We start from the raw sequence: 17233 nt of genomic DNA, 5'->3' as shown, positions 1-17233 counted from the left end.
ATCGTGGTGGCAAGGAAATGTAACTACTTACATAATTTTTTGAAGTTTATTGCTGTCTGGAGTTTATCAGGTGTATTGGATTTCTGTGGACAGGTTTTGGTTAGGGGGGAGCTATGGGGGCAGCCTCTGTGAGAAGATGCCAGGGGCCACCCCCATGTCAGACAGAGCCAGTTTTCAGTTGGCTCCAAGATGGATCCACCACTGGCCAAAGCTGAGCCCATCAGTGATGCTGTGGTGCATCTGCGATAACATATTTAAGAAAGGGTGAAAAACACTGCATAGGAGCAGTGAGAGAAAAGAGAGAAAATGTGAGAGAAAAAACCCTGCAGACACCAAGGTCAGGGAAGAAGGAGGGGGAGGAAGTACTCCAGGTGCCAGAGCAGAGATTCCCCTGCAGTCCATGGAGAAGACCACGGTGACATAGGTTGTCCTTCTGCAGCCCATGGAGGACCATGATGGAGCAGATATCCACTCTGCAGCCCATGGAGGGCCCCATGCTGCAGCAGGTAGATGTGCCCTTAAGGAAGCTGAAGCCTGTGGAGAGCCCACAACAGAACAGGCTTCTGGCAGGAGCTGTGGCCTGTGGGGGACCCACACTGGAGCAGTCTGTTCCTGAAGGACTGTACCCCATGGAGAGTACCTACGATGTAGCATTTCTTGAAGAACTGCAGCCCATGCGAAGGACCTATGTTGGAGCAGTTTATGAAGGACTGTATCCCATGGGGGGGACCGCATGCTAGATTAGGGAAACAGTGTGAAGAGGAAGGAGCGGCAGAGACAAGTTGTTATGGACTGACCACAATCCCCACTCGCCATTTGGATCTCCAAAGCATAGGAGGAAACAAAGAGACAGCAATGAAAGAGTGTCCTCATCTCTGGAAAACTTCTGTTACACAAACTGCACTGAGTCTTTCAATTTTTGTGCTTCCAGTTTGTGAGTTTATGGCAGATCAGTGGGCCTGTCAATATACCTGTAACAGCCAGCTGTGCCAGGGCTTCCCACGTAGGAGCCTAAACCTAGGGAAAAGCATTTTTAAATGCTTGTTCCAGAGCTTGTGTTCTGAAAGACTGAGGGTCTGAGTCATGGCTCTGAAGCAAGATCTACCATGTTACTTCTGTGTTAGACTGTGGATCTTCCAGATTCCTACCTATATGGTATAGGTACCATATAGGCTGCTGAGCAAAACTAATACTGTTGGCAGACCAGCTGTGCTCTGCTTATCACACTTCATTTTGTAAATATATTGTTAGGGTAGTGTTTTATTTGTCTCTTGCAGAAACTATAAAAGTTTTGGGTGTGGCCACATAATAAAACAAGACCAATATCATGTAAATATATGTGCAGGTATGTATGTGTATGTGTATTTGTACATCCACATTTCTCACAAACTTTCACTTGACCTCTTCTGTGTCATTTTCATGGTTATGATTACAGCTGTATTTGGACTCCGACTTCCCCTGTGCCTGTTTAGAGGATTTAAACTATATGGGTATAACTTCTGGAAATCAGTGAATAAGAAGAAGTTGGGATTTTTTGCTTTTTGTTTTTCAAGAAAAGATTTGTGTTTTAAGTGTGAGACTTGTCTTTAGAACAGTAACAGGGACTTTGGGAAGTCTTTCTCACAGAGAAAGAAGACCGCATGTGGCTTGACTGTGTGTCTCAGTAAACCTGCAGTGTACAATTTTTGCCATTTTGGCATTATGATTTCTTTTTTTAACTGAAGGTCCTGTGAGTCACCTATTCTTTTAAAGTGATAGTACTATCATGTAGTTTTATCGGCTAGAATAGGACATATCTAATTCATAATGCAGCTACTGCAATAACGTTTTCTTGGGTATTTAAGGTGCATTGCAATGTCTTCTCTGGAGTCTGACCTCCACATTCATCTTATCTTCGGTGAGACCAATGGCATTGCAAAATTTGCAAGAGAAAATCATATGTGTAATACTGGCATTAAGTTGTCGTCTATGAAAAGATGTCTGGTTTAAAGACAAATTATTATTCAATGTATTTTGAAGTATGCTCATGAAAATGTATTTGTCACTGCTTTATGTTTATGGGGGAAAAAATCTTGAACAAAATTTTCTTAGAATGCTAATATGAGACTGTGTTTTATGTAGCATAATTTAGTCCATTTATAATAAGTAAAATGCCTTTAGAAGTGTAAGAGGAGTAGATAAAGAATTGGGAAATCCAGGTAGTCATGTTTGCCTAGAGGCATTTTCTGAGAACAGTAGTGAGTCAGAATGCAAATCCTCATGGCTTTGCTGATTTTTGTGGTCGCTGTTGATTACTGTAAAATTGATTCAGGAGCATTGCAGCATCTCTGCATATGTTTAAGCCTAATCTCCATAGTGTCACAGGCATTTTTCCTCTCTGTGGGTATTGTACTGAGTAAGAAAAAATTCTCTTACCCTTCACCTTAGCATTTTTTCTTATCAAGGAGCAAAGAAGGACACTATTCAGCAACTTCCCAGTCTTGATCTGGAGTATAGTAGCACAAGTTTTCTTGGATTGGTTATTTCAGGACTTCAGTGATAGTCAGATAATGTTTTATTGCATTTGGATCTAGGCTGCGGCAAGGATAGTTTGCTTTGAGAATGTGAAGAATTATTATCTTGTTATTTTTATTTAAAAGTATTTTGGGGTCATACCATGTTATTTAATGAAACTTCTAGTTTGACTTTTTTCTCTCTCTTTTTTAACTCCATCCCGAGAATGAATTTGAGCTTTAACTCCACTAGAGTGTACAATTTCACAGCTTGGCATTGATTTACTGAATTTTTCATCATGTAGAATCCTACTGTATGGACCGTGTGTTACGAAAAGTACCCTTTGCCCATGTAAAACTAAAAAGTAAGGCAATGCAGGGCCTTATCAAGGGTTTTCTCTAAACAGAAAACACATTAAGTAACTACTACTTACATACACAAGGTCTACATTCAGCTATCTCAGTTGGCAAAGTTAACTGGACTGTGTTTGAAAAGAGAGGAGGCCTGCCATTTCCTCACAGAAACACTTGTAAAACACTGAGAAATCCCTTTGCAAGGGAAAGTAACATGCAGGATGTGACTCCAGAACTGAATGAATGATTATACAAGAAAGATATAAGAAACAAGTGTTGAAAAAGTATTATTAGTAAGAAAGATTCTGTTAAAGAAATCAGGAGGTATAGAGGACATTTGCTGCAGAAATGAGAGCCTAAGTTAGGCTGCTAGTGAAAACTGAAACTTGCAAAGGACATTAATACAACAGTAGAAGGTCATTTACATCTTTAAATACAAAGACAGGAAATAACAAAATAATTGAAGCTGTTACATGTTGATGATGGGACACAAAACCAGGAAAATCTGGTTAGAGACATAAAACTAACAGATGCTTCACATCATTGATTTTCACTCAAGGAGGATGTTGACCTTAAAAGCAGCGTGATGGCTAATGGGAATAGGGAAACCACCTCTTTCTTCTATGGTTCTTAAAGAATTGGTTTACTGAAGGGCAGATGCAATAACAAGTGCTTCTTAGTAGAGCTGTTAAATGAGTTGTGATATGTATGATCAGTGAATAGGAAATACAATACCTGTTTTTAAAGGGGGACATAGAATCTGGCAGCCATGGACCTAGCAGCTTAACATCAATAGACTGTAAAGTTATAGAACAGATTTTGATGGAAAGAAAGATTTAAAATATGACTGTAGACAGAAAATGGCATAAAATGCAACCAGAAGTTATTAAGGTAGAAAGTATGGGATTAATCCATATCTTCCAACTGCCAAGAGAATGAAGTAAAATAGACATGCTCTAAGAGAAGTCATTTATGAAAATAGAGACAAACAGGAGAGTTAAAAGGCAGGCATGAAACTAAGGGGAAGATGGCAACAAATGCTGGTAGAAGAGGAGGTGCCAGGCTGCAGAAGCATAGCTACAGAAGGAAGACACTAAAAGGCTGATTTTACAGTAGACACAGAGGTAAAAAGTCAAAGTACCCTGATGGAATTTGCTGGTGAGGCAGATATAGACATCGATAGATGTTCAGAGCAGGCTAAGAATGTAACTGTGGAAGTAAATAAGGAGTACAGTAATAGATGTGACATAATGGAAAACAAATAATAGTGACTAATAAAAATATTATGCTATAAGCAGAAACTCATAATTTGGAAATGGCCCAGAAGGAAGAAGGAGCAGAATTTTGATCCTGAGATGGTCGTCAGCCATCACTGAGGTGCAGACTTAGAAAAACACAATGGGATCTTAAGATATGTCAGCAGAAGTATTGTACAGTAGAGATGGGAAAGTAATGTAAAAAGAAGCAGAAAGCCTTCAACTGAAATTCTAAACATGTTGGTCATCTGTGTTCAAGAAAGATGAGATGAAACTGGGAAAGCACACAACAATACTTTTTAGGATGATTAGTGGAATGGCAAGCCAGTTATTTGATGAGTCTAGGAGAATGTATGTTGTGTGGGCCAGCAAAGAAAACACTAAGAGGGTTTCTAAGAGCTGTGTATCAACATATTGAAGGGGAAATTAGGGAAAGCTTTTAAAAAAGCTTTATTTATATATAATCTGGCCATGAAAATCCTTAGGTTGGGGGCTGTAACAGTGGGGCAACACATAAAATCACAGAACTGCCCTCAAGCCACTTAGCCCAGTTCTGGCATCAGAACTGGATAAATTACCCAAGTCTAAGGAGAAAAATGTGCAATTTGTATTTTTTGGTCTTTATGCAGGAAATGTAATAGGAAAGAATTAAAGCTGAACTGATTTGAATCAGCCCATTTGCTAAGTGTGTATGCTGTACCCTGATTGTGCTGCTCTCACAGGATGACTGTGACCTCCAGGCTAGAAGGGAGGAAGCTATAACCTAGTTAAAAGGGTGTGACTTTTAGGTTTTCCTATGTTTAGGCTACACGGAAGAATGGGTTGTAAGGATGGAGGGTCTGGAACAGGAGAGCATAGGAAATACATACTTCGGAGAAAATGGATACAATTATCCCCTAACTGACTGTTCCTTTCTCCATATTCTGGGATGGGTAACTGTATTAATGATCACACAGTTTCTAATAAGTTGGTTTGTACTTCAAAAAAAGCTGGATGTTTTTCATTGGGCCCTTTATGAGTTGCTAGAAATGCAGTACCAAGAAGTATCGAGTATCAAGAATATACCCTTTTGCCTGCTTTTATGTGCATAGATCAGTAAAGCCCTTATCCAGTCTGCTGAAATCAATAAGTCTTTCACTATGTTTTAAATGAGTCCTAGAGCAAATCAAAACTCAGAATATATATTCAGGTCATTTGTTTTCTGGGTTTGAGGTTGACACAGAGTAGAAATAAAAGGTGCGGGGCAGAAGTCTGGTCACATTGACTTACTATGTTTTCCTTCAACTGCTCTCCTAAAGTCAGGGAGATTATTCATGAAGTAGGTTTTTACTCGATGTCTGTAGTAGAATTTTAATGTAGCACAAGGACTCACTGCTTAAAAGGGAGTGAAGGTTCTACATTGTTACAATTCAAAATGTCCAAATTTCACTTATGAGGTCAGTAACATTTTTGTGATAATTTTCACATTTTAAAATGTGAATACTTTTCTGCTTAAGGTAGTGGAAATGCTAAATGCCTGATAATATGCAGAGCTATGGTTAAAATAGCATATGTTGACTTTTCGCTGGTGTGCAAAAATGTATGTTATTTATTTTACATTTTATTTTAGAGTAAAACCACTATAGATAATGTAATGTTTTATGAATAGGATCCAAAATTGACAAAATATTATTTAGCTAATTATTTATTTGTTTCCAGAATAAACACATGTGATAACTGAAGTTAATTATACAAGCAGAAATGGAAATCTGCAAATGAAAGATTTGGGGATGTTGGAATGCGTAAGTACATGTTTACAGATCTTGTCATTAGCTGAACTCTGTTTGTTTTTTCTTTTCCTTTCAGTTTGCTCCCAGTATTCTAGAGGAGTTTTTGCCATTTTTGGACTATATGATAAGAGATCAGTACATACCTTGACCTCATTCTGCAGCGCCTTGCACATCTCCCTCATCACGCCAAGTTTCCCCACGGAGGGTGAGAGTCAGTTTGTGCTGCAGCTGCGGCCATCTCTGCGGGGAGCCCTCCTGAGCTTGCTGGATCATTATGAATGGAACCGCTTTGTCTTCCTGTATGACACAGATCGAGGTGAGTTGTGGCCCAGCTTTCTTACCTCTTTTGTTCAGATGATTTTTGCAAGAACTGTGCATTTTTATATCATACTGAGAGCTTGGGGACTCAAATTTTAAAGGGCCTTTGAGGTGAAATACCTCTGACTGACTAGCTGTGTGGCTGAAGGAAGAATTCCTTCGTCTGCAAAAATTGGATATTGGATGCACACAGTATGTAATTGACTGGCCGAAACCTGTGCTTTAAGACTAGAATACTAAAACATTTTAACTAAAGTTAGTGAAACAAAGACACAGTTCAATAAGCAGAATTTTACAGAATTTTTGCTGTTCACTCTTCAACTCATTTCATAAGTGACAGCAGTACAAAGAAGTAGTGAGGACCAGGCACTTCTCTGCACCTGCAGTGGTGTAAGCTGAGATGCGAGCCAGCCCCTTGGGGCTTCCATGCTTTAGAAGCTCAAGGCAGAAAGAGGCTTGCTCAGCATGAGGCCCTCAGACTGCAGCAGAGAAGTGGAGGTAGGAGGAAGTACCTGCCAGACAAGAGGTATCCATGGGGCAGCAGAGGCAAGGAGTGCTGCAGTAGCCCATCTTCTACTCCTTTCATCTGGAGTTATCTCTGTGATGGACTATACCTTCATGAAATATATAGTGCGTTACACAAAAGGCTACACTTTCTATCCACATTCTTCATTCCACAGCCCACAGTATCTCAGAACCTTGTAAGTGGTAAAAAACTGCGTCACTGCACCTCACCACTCAGTGCTGAATTGAGAAGTAAAATCTGTTCTCCACATTGTGTGTTCATTCCTCTGGCAAAGCCCTTTGCCTTTGTTTATGGAATAGGATTGAGCCAACATGGCTGAGCTTCAGTGAAAGAAGCAAGATTTTTATGTTGATGGCTTGCTTTCAGGGGAGAAGCGAGCGGCTTAGCTGTAGTCAAATAATTATTTTACTACAGCTGTTTCAATATAGCTCCCCATGTGGACAGTCTATTTTGGAATTAAAGTGGCTTTATTCCAGTATAATTACTCTGCAGTAGAAATAGGAAATTATATTGACCTAACTAAATCTGTTTAATTATTTGATTATGGCTATAGATGATATGGCTATGGTCAATTTTCTCATATATACAAGCACTAAATTTTACTGAGTTTTTAGCTTGATATACTGCCCAAATAACCTGAATTTAAATCAAAAGGAGTGGTGGAACAAAACGAAAGGGTTTATATTGTTCTTTTTTTTTTTTTTTTAATGTTTGCCGGACCTACAAAGGAAGATCTGGGAAGTGTTATAGAATGTATTAGAAAACTGGAAAGAGAAAAAAATAGCAAATTTAAAAGTATTCCTACTCAAGAAATAGTTATGGGTAACAAGAAAACAAGCACGTAATTACAGGTGTGATCCTACAAATTCAATAAATTGTTAAGAGAAGAAGTGCACAACCTGCAGTCACCTTTCTCATCTAAATTCATATGCTTAATTAGATTGAGACATCATTTTTAAGCATGCAATATCACACCAAGGGCAGTTTCAGAATGTCATCTGTACCAGTGTGGTTAATAAACAATTCTTACGGCACTGAACTCAGCAACTCTGAACTCATCAGTGTGTCTTTGATAAATAGATGACATTGGCAGCTTGGATGCAGGGGGTGCTACATTGGATAGTCTCTCAAATTCTGAACAGGTCTTGTGACTCAGTTTAATGCAGGAGAAAATAAGATTCAATTTATCTTTAGGTATTAAGATGACTGTAAAGATACATCATTGCTGAATAATTTTCACTACCATTACGAAATAGAAATTTTTAATGTGGAGCTGAGATATGATAAGAAAAAAGTAAGTATCATCTCTCACTATCAGTGTAACTGGAAAAAGAAAAAAAAAAAATTATTGATGTTGAGTCATAGGGTCTCTGTCAGTGAGGCAGAACTTAACCTTGTCCAGATTTTTGCCAATTACATGCCAGATGTTTCCCTGTCTCTGAGCAGCCCCATCCAACCAAACTGAAGGAAGGGGAACCCCCTTAGCCTTTTGGTTTTGATACTGGGCCTGCAAGTTGATCTTTGCAGCTTAACTGGGAAGTTATAAATAAACTCTTATGGGGGAAGGCAAGCAATAAGTATAAATTCCAGCCAGACACAGTAGCTGTGTGTGAAGAAGGCAGCATTTAGCAGCTATTAGTTAGTACTGTAAAAGGCAGAAGTCCTTGGCAGAAGGCGATATGACAGAATAAACTTAGGTAAACCTTCAGCAGGAGTGATAATGTGCTGGGGTGGGCAAATGCATGTTGCTTTCAGACCTGCTTTCCCAGCCTTTCCATCCTGCTTGCTCCTTGGTTCTGTTGCATGGGGCTCAATTGCTGTTTGCTCTTAGGGGGTGAACAATTAAATCCTATTATTAAGGTAGGTTTCCCTGCTGTATCACTCCGTTCATCTCTTTGACAGTCCCTCAGCTCCCTGCAGGACCCCAGTCTCTTTGCTGCTGGCGGCATATATGTTAACATTTCAGTTCAGATCAGGAATACACCTTTCTCACATCTTTCCAAGTCATGCTCACATACCACACTTAGGTTTACACCATGGATTAGTCTTGGAGCTCACAAACTCTGATGAGGTGGTGGCTTCAGCTATTATGTTAAATCTCCCTTTCTGATGTTCTGCCAAACTCAGAGTCTGGAAAATCACTGTTCTGTGACAGGATGAAGATTCTAGGAAGAATAGCAAAGGTACAAAATGAATTGGATCTAGCAGGGGGCGTTACAGGAAAGAAGAAGAGGTTTTGCAGAAGACATTAGACCTAAGATGAAGATGAAGGAAAAATCAGCTCATTATTTAACAGGAAAAGTGAGCAAGTAAAGAGTGACGCAGAAGGCTAAAGCCTCAAGGGTCCTTTTGTTTCAATACATTCTTTTTTTCTCTTACCCTCCTTCCATAAAAAGGTTTAATTATGACCCAGTGCTTAATACAATTAATATTACCAGCAAAGTACCAGGAACACAGACAGGACAGGAAAAAGCAGGCTGAAGAACACTTACCCGAGGTACACAAAGCATAGTGGGAAAGGGCTGAAATGAAAACCATGCCTCCTTGAGATATCCAGAGGAAAGGCAAGTCCAGCAGGAGTGAAGTGCTCAGTTAATATTCCATGTCACCTCTAAAGGGACTTAAATGCAAGAATCAAATGAGTAGACCAGAAGAACATTTAATTTGTCCATGTTGTGTTATTGTGATTGAGAGCTATTTCTTTTAAAAAGAGGCACACAATCAAGTGGAGCTGTGCATCTGCAAATCCATGGGATTTTTGACCTAGCACAGGTATGCCTACAGTATGATTTTGCTAGTTGACGACAATATTTTCTAGCACCAGCAGGCAAAAGTTGGACCCTGAAACCACAGAAGGTGGCTGGAGAAGTTGTGTGAGGTGTGAGAAGCTGTTAAGAATAGAATCATAGAATCATTTAGGTTGGGAAAGACCCTTAAGATCATCGAGTCCAACCATAAACCTAACACTGCCAAGTCCACCACTAAACCATGTCCCTAAGGGCCACGTCTACACGTCTTTTAAATGCCTCCAGGGATGGTGACTCAACCACTTCCCAGGGCAGCCTGTTCCCATGCTGACAACCATTTTGTTCAAGAAATTTTTCCTAATATGCAATATAGAATTGAGAAGTGCAAGAGTCAAGCATACGAGAGGTCGGTGTTAGTTTTCCACATTGTGTGCAGCCTTACTGAGAGCTGGAATGGCTGAAGTTGCTAGTAAAACTGCAGGGATAACCCAGAGCTATGGGGTCCCAGGGTGGAGAGGGGGCTGCGGAGCAGCGTGGGACACCAGGGAGGATGGCAGTCAGCAAGCTGGAAACTGCTTTCACGGAAGTTCAGCAGCCATTTGAATTCAACCGTGTTTCCCAGCAAGAGTTTTCAGTCCCTGACTGTGACTAAAGAGCAGTAGCAGGAGGGGTAGAGCTACCAGCTGGCTTAGCAGTTGGCTCACCGGAGGCGAGGACTGTAAAATAGTTATCGTGTGTGAGCCTGTTTATGCCCCTTGTTGATGTTTTTTTTTTTCCTTTGCTCCTTGTAATTACATATTGTTCATTAAACCAACTCAGGCATGGTTGCAGGTGAGGAAAATCAGCTTGCTGTGCACAAGGTAAATTTAATTTTCCCACATTTCTGGATAGTGTTTTTATAGCAATGCCTTTAAAGTTGAAATGGTTCTGTTTTATGACAGTCTAAACTTGGCAGAAGGGTTACACAAGTCCTGATGGCCTGTTCGAATTAATCCTACAGTACACAGAGCAGCAATCTCCAAGCTTTTGTCTTTGAGGACTTGTGGAGGCTAGGTTAAGTCCCAGAATCCTGGAGAAGGCAAAGAAAGATGCAGGAGATTTATAGCTCTCCCTCTTATTTTGAGAGAGATTATGGAGTCGGTTATTTACCATGAGTTTATCAAGTTGGTGAGGGGCCTGGAGCACAAGTCTTATGAGGAGTGGCTGAGGGAGCTGGGGCTGTTTAGTCTAGAGAAGAGGAGGCTGAGGGGAGACCTTATCACTCTCTACAACTACCTGAAAGGGGGTTGTAGTGAGGTGGGTGCTGGTCTCTTCTGTCAGGTGGCTGGAGATAGGACAAGAGGAAATGGCCTCAAGTTGAGGCAAGGGAGATTTAGGTTAGATATTAGGAAAAATTTTTTTATTGAAAGGGTTGTCAGACATTGGAATAGGCTGCCCAGGGAAGTGGTTGAGTCACCATCCCTGGAGGTATTAAAAAAGCGAGTGGTCGGGGTACTCCATAACATGGTTTAGTGGGCATGGTTGATGGTTGGACTCGATGATCTTGAAGGCCTTTTCCAGCCTAAATGATTCTATGATTCTATGATTCTATGATCAGGCTAATCTAATTTTCTCCTTGGCAAAGTAGCTGGCCAGCAGTAAGCAGTAGGTTTGGTGTATCCATGATTAGTAACTGCAGTGATAGTGCTTCATGCCTGACATTCTCCCAGAAAAAATAGAAAATAGAGATTCAGATATAGCATGGCTTCTTGAAAATTAGGAACCATAGCCTCAAAATTGTTATTAATGACACATTTCAAAAGTAAGAGGAGGTCTCAGGTGAGGTGCAAGGGATTTGTCTTTGCTCTGGCCTAGTGAACATCCAGCATGAATTTGCATGATAGCACAGAGAATGGCTTTTGTGGGTAGCCAGCCTGGCCAAGGTAAGAGTGATACAAGATGGGTTAAGAGTTCAGAATTACCTTGCTAAATAGACAGATCAAGAAGGTGAAATATGATAAAGGTTGTACAAAGGGTAAACTTAGTAGGGAAGAATGAAAGGTACAGACACAAAGTGCAGAGTAACTGGCCAGCAGTAGTATGATGAGAAATGTTTCAGGAGTTGAGAGCCATAAGAATAATATAAGTCCAGAAAGCCATACTGTTTCCAATAAAGTAAATGTTATTTTGAAATTTAGGAAAAAGAATGTTGCGTGTGAGAAATGAAAGCTGAATATTGCTCTCTCCCAGCTGGTTATGCTGCTGTGTCATGTGCTGGGATTGCCACTGCAACAGAAAAGATCAAAACTTTCCAGTAAGCTGAGGAAGTGGAATGGGATCGAGTGGATAAGACACGTAGAGGACATGATGGTGGCAGCACTGTGTCCCACCACTTTTTCCTTGCTCTTTGAAGGCACTGGGTACTGTTCACAACTATATCAAGGGCCTTCGGTATGATCATGGCACAAGGATCAGGCATCTGTTGCTGGAATGGCACTGTGGTCACTGACTACCACATACAGATAGCTTGTATGTAAGTATCAAGGGTCCAGAGGAGAGGAAGAATATAAAAAAAAAAAATCATGGCCTGTGAGAAAAAGCTTCAAGAATTGAGATTTTTTTTATTCTAGGTCTGTTAAGAAGCAAAGACCAATTCTTCTTTGTACCCAGTGAGATCAAGGCAAGAATTAGAATTATTCTGCAGAAAGGCAGATTTAAGGTGTTACTAGGAAAAATGTTGCAATAAGGTTATAATAATCTGAGGAGGTGATGGGGATTCTTACCACTAGAGGTTTTAAAGAAGTTAGAAAATATCTGCAGTGGTGATCTGCTTTGCTACATCTGGCCTCAGATGATTTCTTATGTCCTCAGGATTTGTTTTTATGTAATTTTCATGATTTCTCTAGGAAACTGGGAATGGCTTCTTCACAGTACTTGGGACACTGAAAAGATAATTTTCTGCTATGGAGCAACTTTCAATAATATATTGTTGCTATTCAATTATATATGTAGCCTTTGTAAAACATTTAGTATGTTCTATTATTCAGAAATCAGATCAAAAACATTCAAAGTGACTTAGATAAAAACACTGTAAAATCAGGTTCCAGGACTATAATTATAATATGGTACTCAGTAAGTTAAGTTACCGTTAGCTGCGTATTTAGGAACTGCAAGAATCGGCCCTACATCAAGCTTTACTTGATATCTTTACTGCACTTGTGAACAGATTTGTCAATGTCTTGATAGCGAACAGAGTAATAATGTAATAGCAAGTTGGAAAGTTATTTCAATAGTTAGCTCAATTGAAAGAACTAGAGATACTAAAGCCAGTAGTAATGTAGAAATATAGCCTACATGTTTTTCTGCATAAAAATACTGAGTCAAGGCTCTTATTTATGAAATACGTTAGAAAGACCAAGTGTTGCTAATGAACAGCAAATTGAAGATGGACTTACAACACAGTACTGCCAAAAAAAAAGGGTTTGCCACCAAGTGCTGTTTAGTTATTAATTATTTTCTGCATAACACTGTTAAGCCCAGACCTACATCGCTCTTGCAAACTGCTAGAATGTCACAGGGTGTTTCAGGTAAACCTGAGAAGCAACAGTTGTGTGCTGGATCATAGAGAAGATTATGCTGGGAATCTGACTTTACTCAGTTGCAGTGATCCACTTGGTCTTGGGCCCTCTTTTCATTATGATTACCAGGAAGAATTTGGAAGGATTCCCACAATAAGCATTTTTCATCCTACTGACCTTTGGCAAAATGTCCAAGAATAAAAGAGAAACAGAAGTTCATGACTGTCCACTAAAAATGGAAGGTTCTTACCTGCATCATTCAGTTATGTACCAAACTTTTGTGAAACAAAGATCAGTGCTGTCACGACATTGCAGAAATATTGATATGATGTATTCCAGCAAATAAGCAGTATCCAATACCTGGTCTCATAGTGTTTATTAGACTATTCTAACATCTGGTCTCTATGTTTGAGCTTTTCCATATTTTGTGTCTTTACAATTGCTGAGATCAAAATCATCAGTGTTTTCAACATGTCAGCTGTTACCTTTTTTAGAGTAGTTCCATCAAGTCCAGTGGTCAAACTGGTTTGGAGTTTCAGTAGCCCAAATACATCCCAGGAATAGGATGGCACTTATGCTGTAGGTGAACAGAAAAAAGTCCTCACTAGGTTTGATAAAAAAGCTGTTTGTCTTCAGCAAACACTCTACATGGGCCGTTAATCATGTCATCCATATTGGGATCCAAGTACCACAGTGTTTGTTGTTTACCGAAGTCATGTTGTAATTTCATGCAGGCCAATCTGAACTGATACACAAAACATAGAGAAAAAGTTGTTTTACCAAATACCAGTGAGTGTAGAAAACTGTAGTAAGTTTGCCAGCCTCCTTCATATGATCAGCTGCTGTCTATACTCAGTAAATTCCATGTTTTTAATGGAATAGACCAATGTGCTTTATCCATCAATAATTAGTTTGCAGCAAATTCTGTTTTGCCAGTGTTAGCTCATTAATAATTATGCCAGCAACATGCCAGCTTGTCCTCATCTTCTCAGCAGGCGATAGCAACTTGAAAGTATAGGTAGTAAATGCACACATGAAACTAAATGCAGCTGGATCATAACATCAGCATCAGTAATGACACTGTGACTTTCCATCTTTCCCTTGTCTTACCACCAAAGAGAAGCAATAATGGTAAACCAGCATGGTCATCATGAAATGAGCTCAGAATTCACTACATATGAAAATCTTCCAAGAGCTTTTAGACTGCTTCATTAAATAAAAGTACTCCTCTTGTTGATTGAAACAATTGAACATTAGATTAAGGTCGAAATTAACAGAAAATACAGGTATGGAAATCAAAACCTGATCATCAAGTGTACAGATGACTCCCCTGACTTTGCTATTCCATGGAAGATATGGATCAAACTAAGCTGCATCAGAACTTTTCTGGGTGTTTTGGTCATCTAGCTAAACACTCAGAATATGCAGTGCAGCCTAATATGCAAATGCCGTAGAAATATATAAATCAGAAAACATTAAATAAACTGCTGCTCATTATATTCCTGATGTGAAGAATTTGCTTTTCTTTATTCTGGGTTAGTGGATGCCATGGAGAAGACGAGAGACTCGTGATAATTTTAAATATTGCTTTTCAAGTTGCCATGCCAGTGAATCAGCTTTGCCCTTTTTAATAATTTGTTTGTGACAGTGTTGTAGAACCCTTAGAGCTGAGTTCTTTTCTCAGTAGCATTTATCTCAGGTTTGCACATGTGTAACTCAAGAGTATGCCTGTAGCTTCTATATGCTTTTATATTACAACTACCTAATGTAAATAACATTACTATTTCCAATGGATTGTTCTAATAGTACCAGAGCAATTGCATTTACAGAACCTAACACAAACAGTTAATTTATTGCTACCTGCATATGTAACACATTCCTTTAAATGGAAACATGTCATTTTTAGCTATTTGTTGCACACATTCTGTATTTACTTGAGAGCAGGACAGTGCAGTCTGTAATTCTGAATATCTGTTTCCATTCATTTAAGAGATTTTCCACACCAGGAAGTTATACTGCAGTTAAGAAAGGAAGTGACTTTATAGTACAGCAGTTTTTCTGAAAAAAAAATCCTGAACTGGCATTTTTACTCTGGATTGTCTGCATAGCAAAGTTAAGTTCAGTTGCTCTTTGCTCTTATAAGTTACGAGTAGCAAGTCTGAGCGCATTTCTGAGTACATGCTGTACCTGAGGATGTGAGTACATATTGCTCTGAGTAGGAACTTTAGTCACTTGCCCGATACAGATAAGCTATAATAAAAGGTCTGCATACTGTATGTTAAGAAGTGTATGCTTTAAAAACTGATTTTATGATTATTTGATCCAAAATAAGAGCAGGTGGTTTATATACATACTGATGGGCCATCTTTTCCATGGATTAAATAAATTACTTCCAGAGAACAAAGTTTTAAGCAGAAATTAATGTTGTGGTTTGCTGATATTTAGCTTTCATATTAATCTTTAGGATAGACTCTGCCCTTCCTTACCTATATCTGTATCAGTGGTATCACAATTGACAAACCTGGAAAAACCAATCTTCAGTGAAGGGACTGTGGCAGCCTTACATCAGCATAATCAAGAGCATCTTTACTAAGTATGAAGCTGTACTATGTTACCACTACACATTGGTCAGTAATAACACTGCAGACAGTTGATAGATACAACATCCAGCAGCGTGGACTTCCAAAGAAGGCCTTGAAAAGACTCAGACGAGGAAGCCAGCCACACATCCAAATGCTTATGCTTTAGAAATTTCTTTCAGTATGGACATCTGAGTCCTGCAGCTGCTGTACATAGCCTTTTATATGGCCACAGGTGTTGGCTTCAGTGCTGGAGCACGGAGTGGTAGCAAACAAAGGGGAGTATAGTCGATGCTGCCAGAGACCAGACATAGTGCCAACTTAATACTGAATGTAAAACAAATACTTGTGCCAGTTTGTTTCTAAATGCATTTTTAGTTAGAAAAATTAGCTTGTCTTTTGAGAGCATTATCTATGTGTAGATGAATGTTCCAAGTTTTAATACAGTATAAAGCAGGCTTTTTAAAAATCAAAATAAATAAACAAAATATAGACTTACAAATATAAAAAACTACTATTCTATTGTTTATGCTCTTATTGTTTAAGAAAGAATCAATCTGTATTATACTAATTTAATACTTCCTGATCACTTCTTGGCATATTTTTTGAGACATCTATCCCTTATGTAGTACAAATTACTTCTCTGGAGCTGCAGCAGGAAGTAAAGGTAATTCAGCATTAGAGTGTGTTGTGAAGTAAATCTGTGTTTGTATTCAAGGGCATTTCTGGAGTTACACGTTCTTAATTCAGCTGATTGAACTGTCATTGTATCATCTATGCAATCTATAATTTTAAGACTACATTTTCTGCTTCTGTGAAGAACGTGTATTCCAATGCATTCAGATTTTCACTATTTTGAGATGTGTTTTGCCTGTAAATGGAGTATATTTTAGGCATTTCCCTCATTAATTACAGCTGAATCCTATTTGCATACATATTTATACAAATAATTTGTCTTTGGTTGATTTCAAAAGGAGAGGTGGAAGTGTAGAGATCCTTTTAAAATGATTGACTACTTATCACAGTACTACAGATGCTATTTCTGCCTCTGTACAGGGAATTTCCTGCGCTAGTATTTACAGATAATAGCATTAACAGCTGCTTCTGTTACTAAAATTGCAGTGAATGTTTGAGGTATTTAGCATTTTGCAATTGGAAAGAGAGTTGCCAAAGGGTCCTTCAATCCTAAGGGCTCAAAAATCCTTCTTTTGTACTACTACCTTGGTGGGTTTTAATATTAATGCACACCTGGATGCTGCAGGAAGTTTTCCTGTCGGCAAGAGACATACATTTTGTTCCAGCTTGACTTGGACTGCAAATGACAAACAGAACATTTAAAGTAGTTTTGAAGATCTGGGCATAATGAGTGATGAAAGTGTTACCAAAGAGAGGAGTTGTGAATACAAAACTGTGGTTGCTAGTCTAGATCCCTGGAACAAATATGCATTTTATGTTAACCCATCACTGGGAAAAAAAGAAAGAAACTGTCCTGGGAGTAAGATCTTCATTCTCCTAATAAAGAGCCCAATCAGCATGGGACAGATGTGTTACTCTGGAAGGTCCCGTATAGACACTTTTATTTCATAAAAGCTGTTCTAGAGGTAATTTTCCTTTGTAGAGAGTAAGAAAACTAAA

The 17233-nt window shown here is 39.0% G+C and overlaps 1 protein-coding gene across 11 annotated transcripts in view; it reads left to right on the top strand.

Annotated features, from left to right (window-relative positions):
• Nucleotides 1–17233, top strand: part of GRIA4 (glutamate ionotropic receptor AMPA type subunit 4) — a 239553-nt gene that overhangs the window by 70586 nt on the left and 151734 nt on the right. For all 11 annotated transcript variants that reach the window (XR_003927502.1, XR_003927501.1, XM_030042306.2 and 8 more), the window contains exon 3: nucleotides 5948–6187. Coding sequence is in view for 9 of the 11 variants with exons in the window: in XM_030042306.2 (XP_029898166.1) it covers nucleotides 5948–6187 (240 nt within the window). In the remaining 2 variants the exon portion in view is untranslated. The remainder of the gene's footprint in view (nucleotides 1–5947; nucleotides 6188–17233) is intronic.

The sequence above is a fragment of the Aquila chrysaetos genome, chromosome 19, assembly GCF_900496995.4.
Source record: "Aquila chrysaetos chrysaetos chromosome 19, bAquChr1.4, whole genome shotgun sequence".
NCBI lineage: Eukaryota > Metazoa > Chordata > Aves > Accipitriformes > Accipitridae > Aquila > Aquila chrysaetos.
Note: the sequence above shows the minus strand (reverse complement) of the source record. Positions and strands in the feature narration are given on the sequence as shown.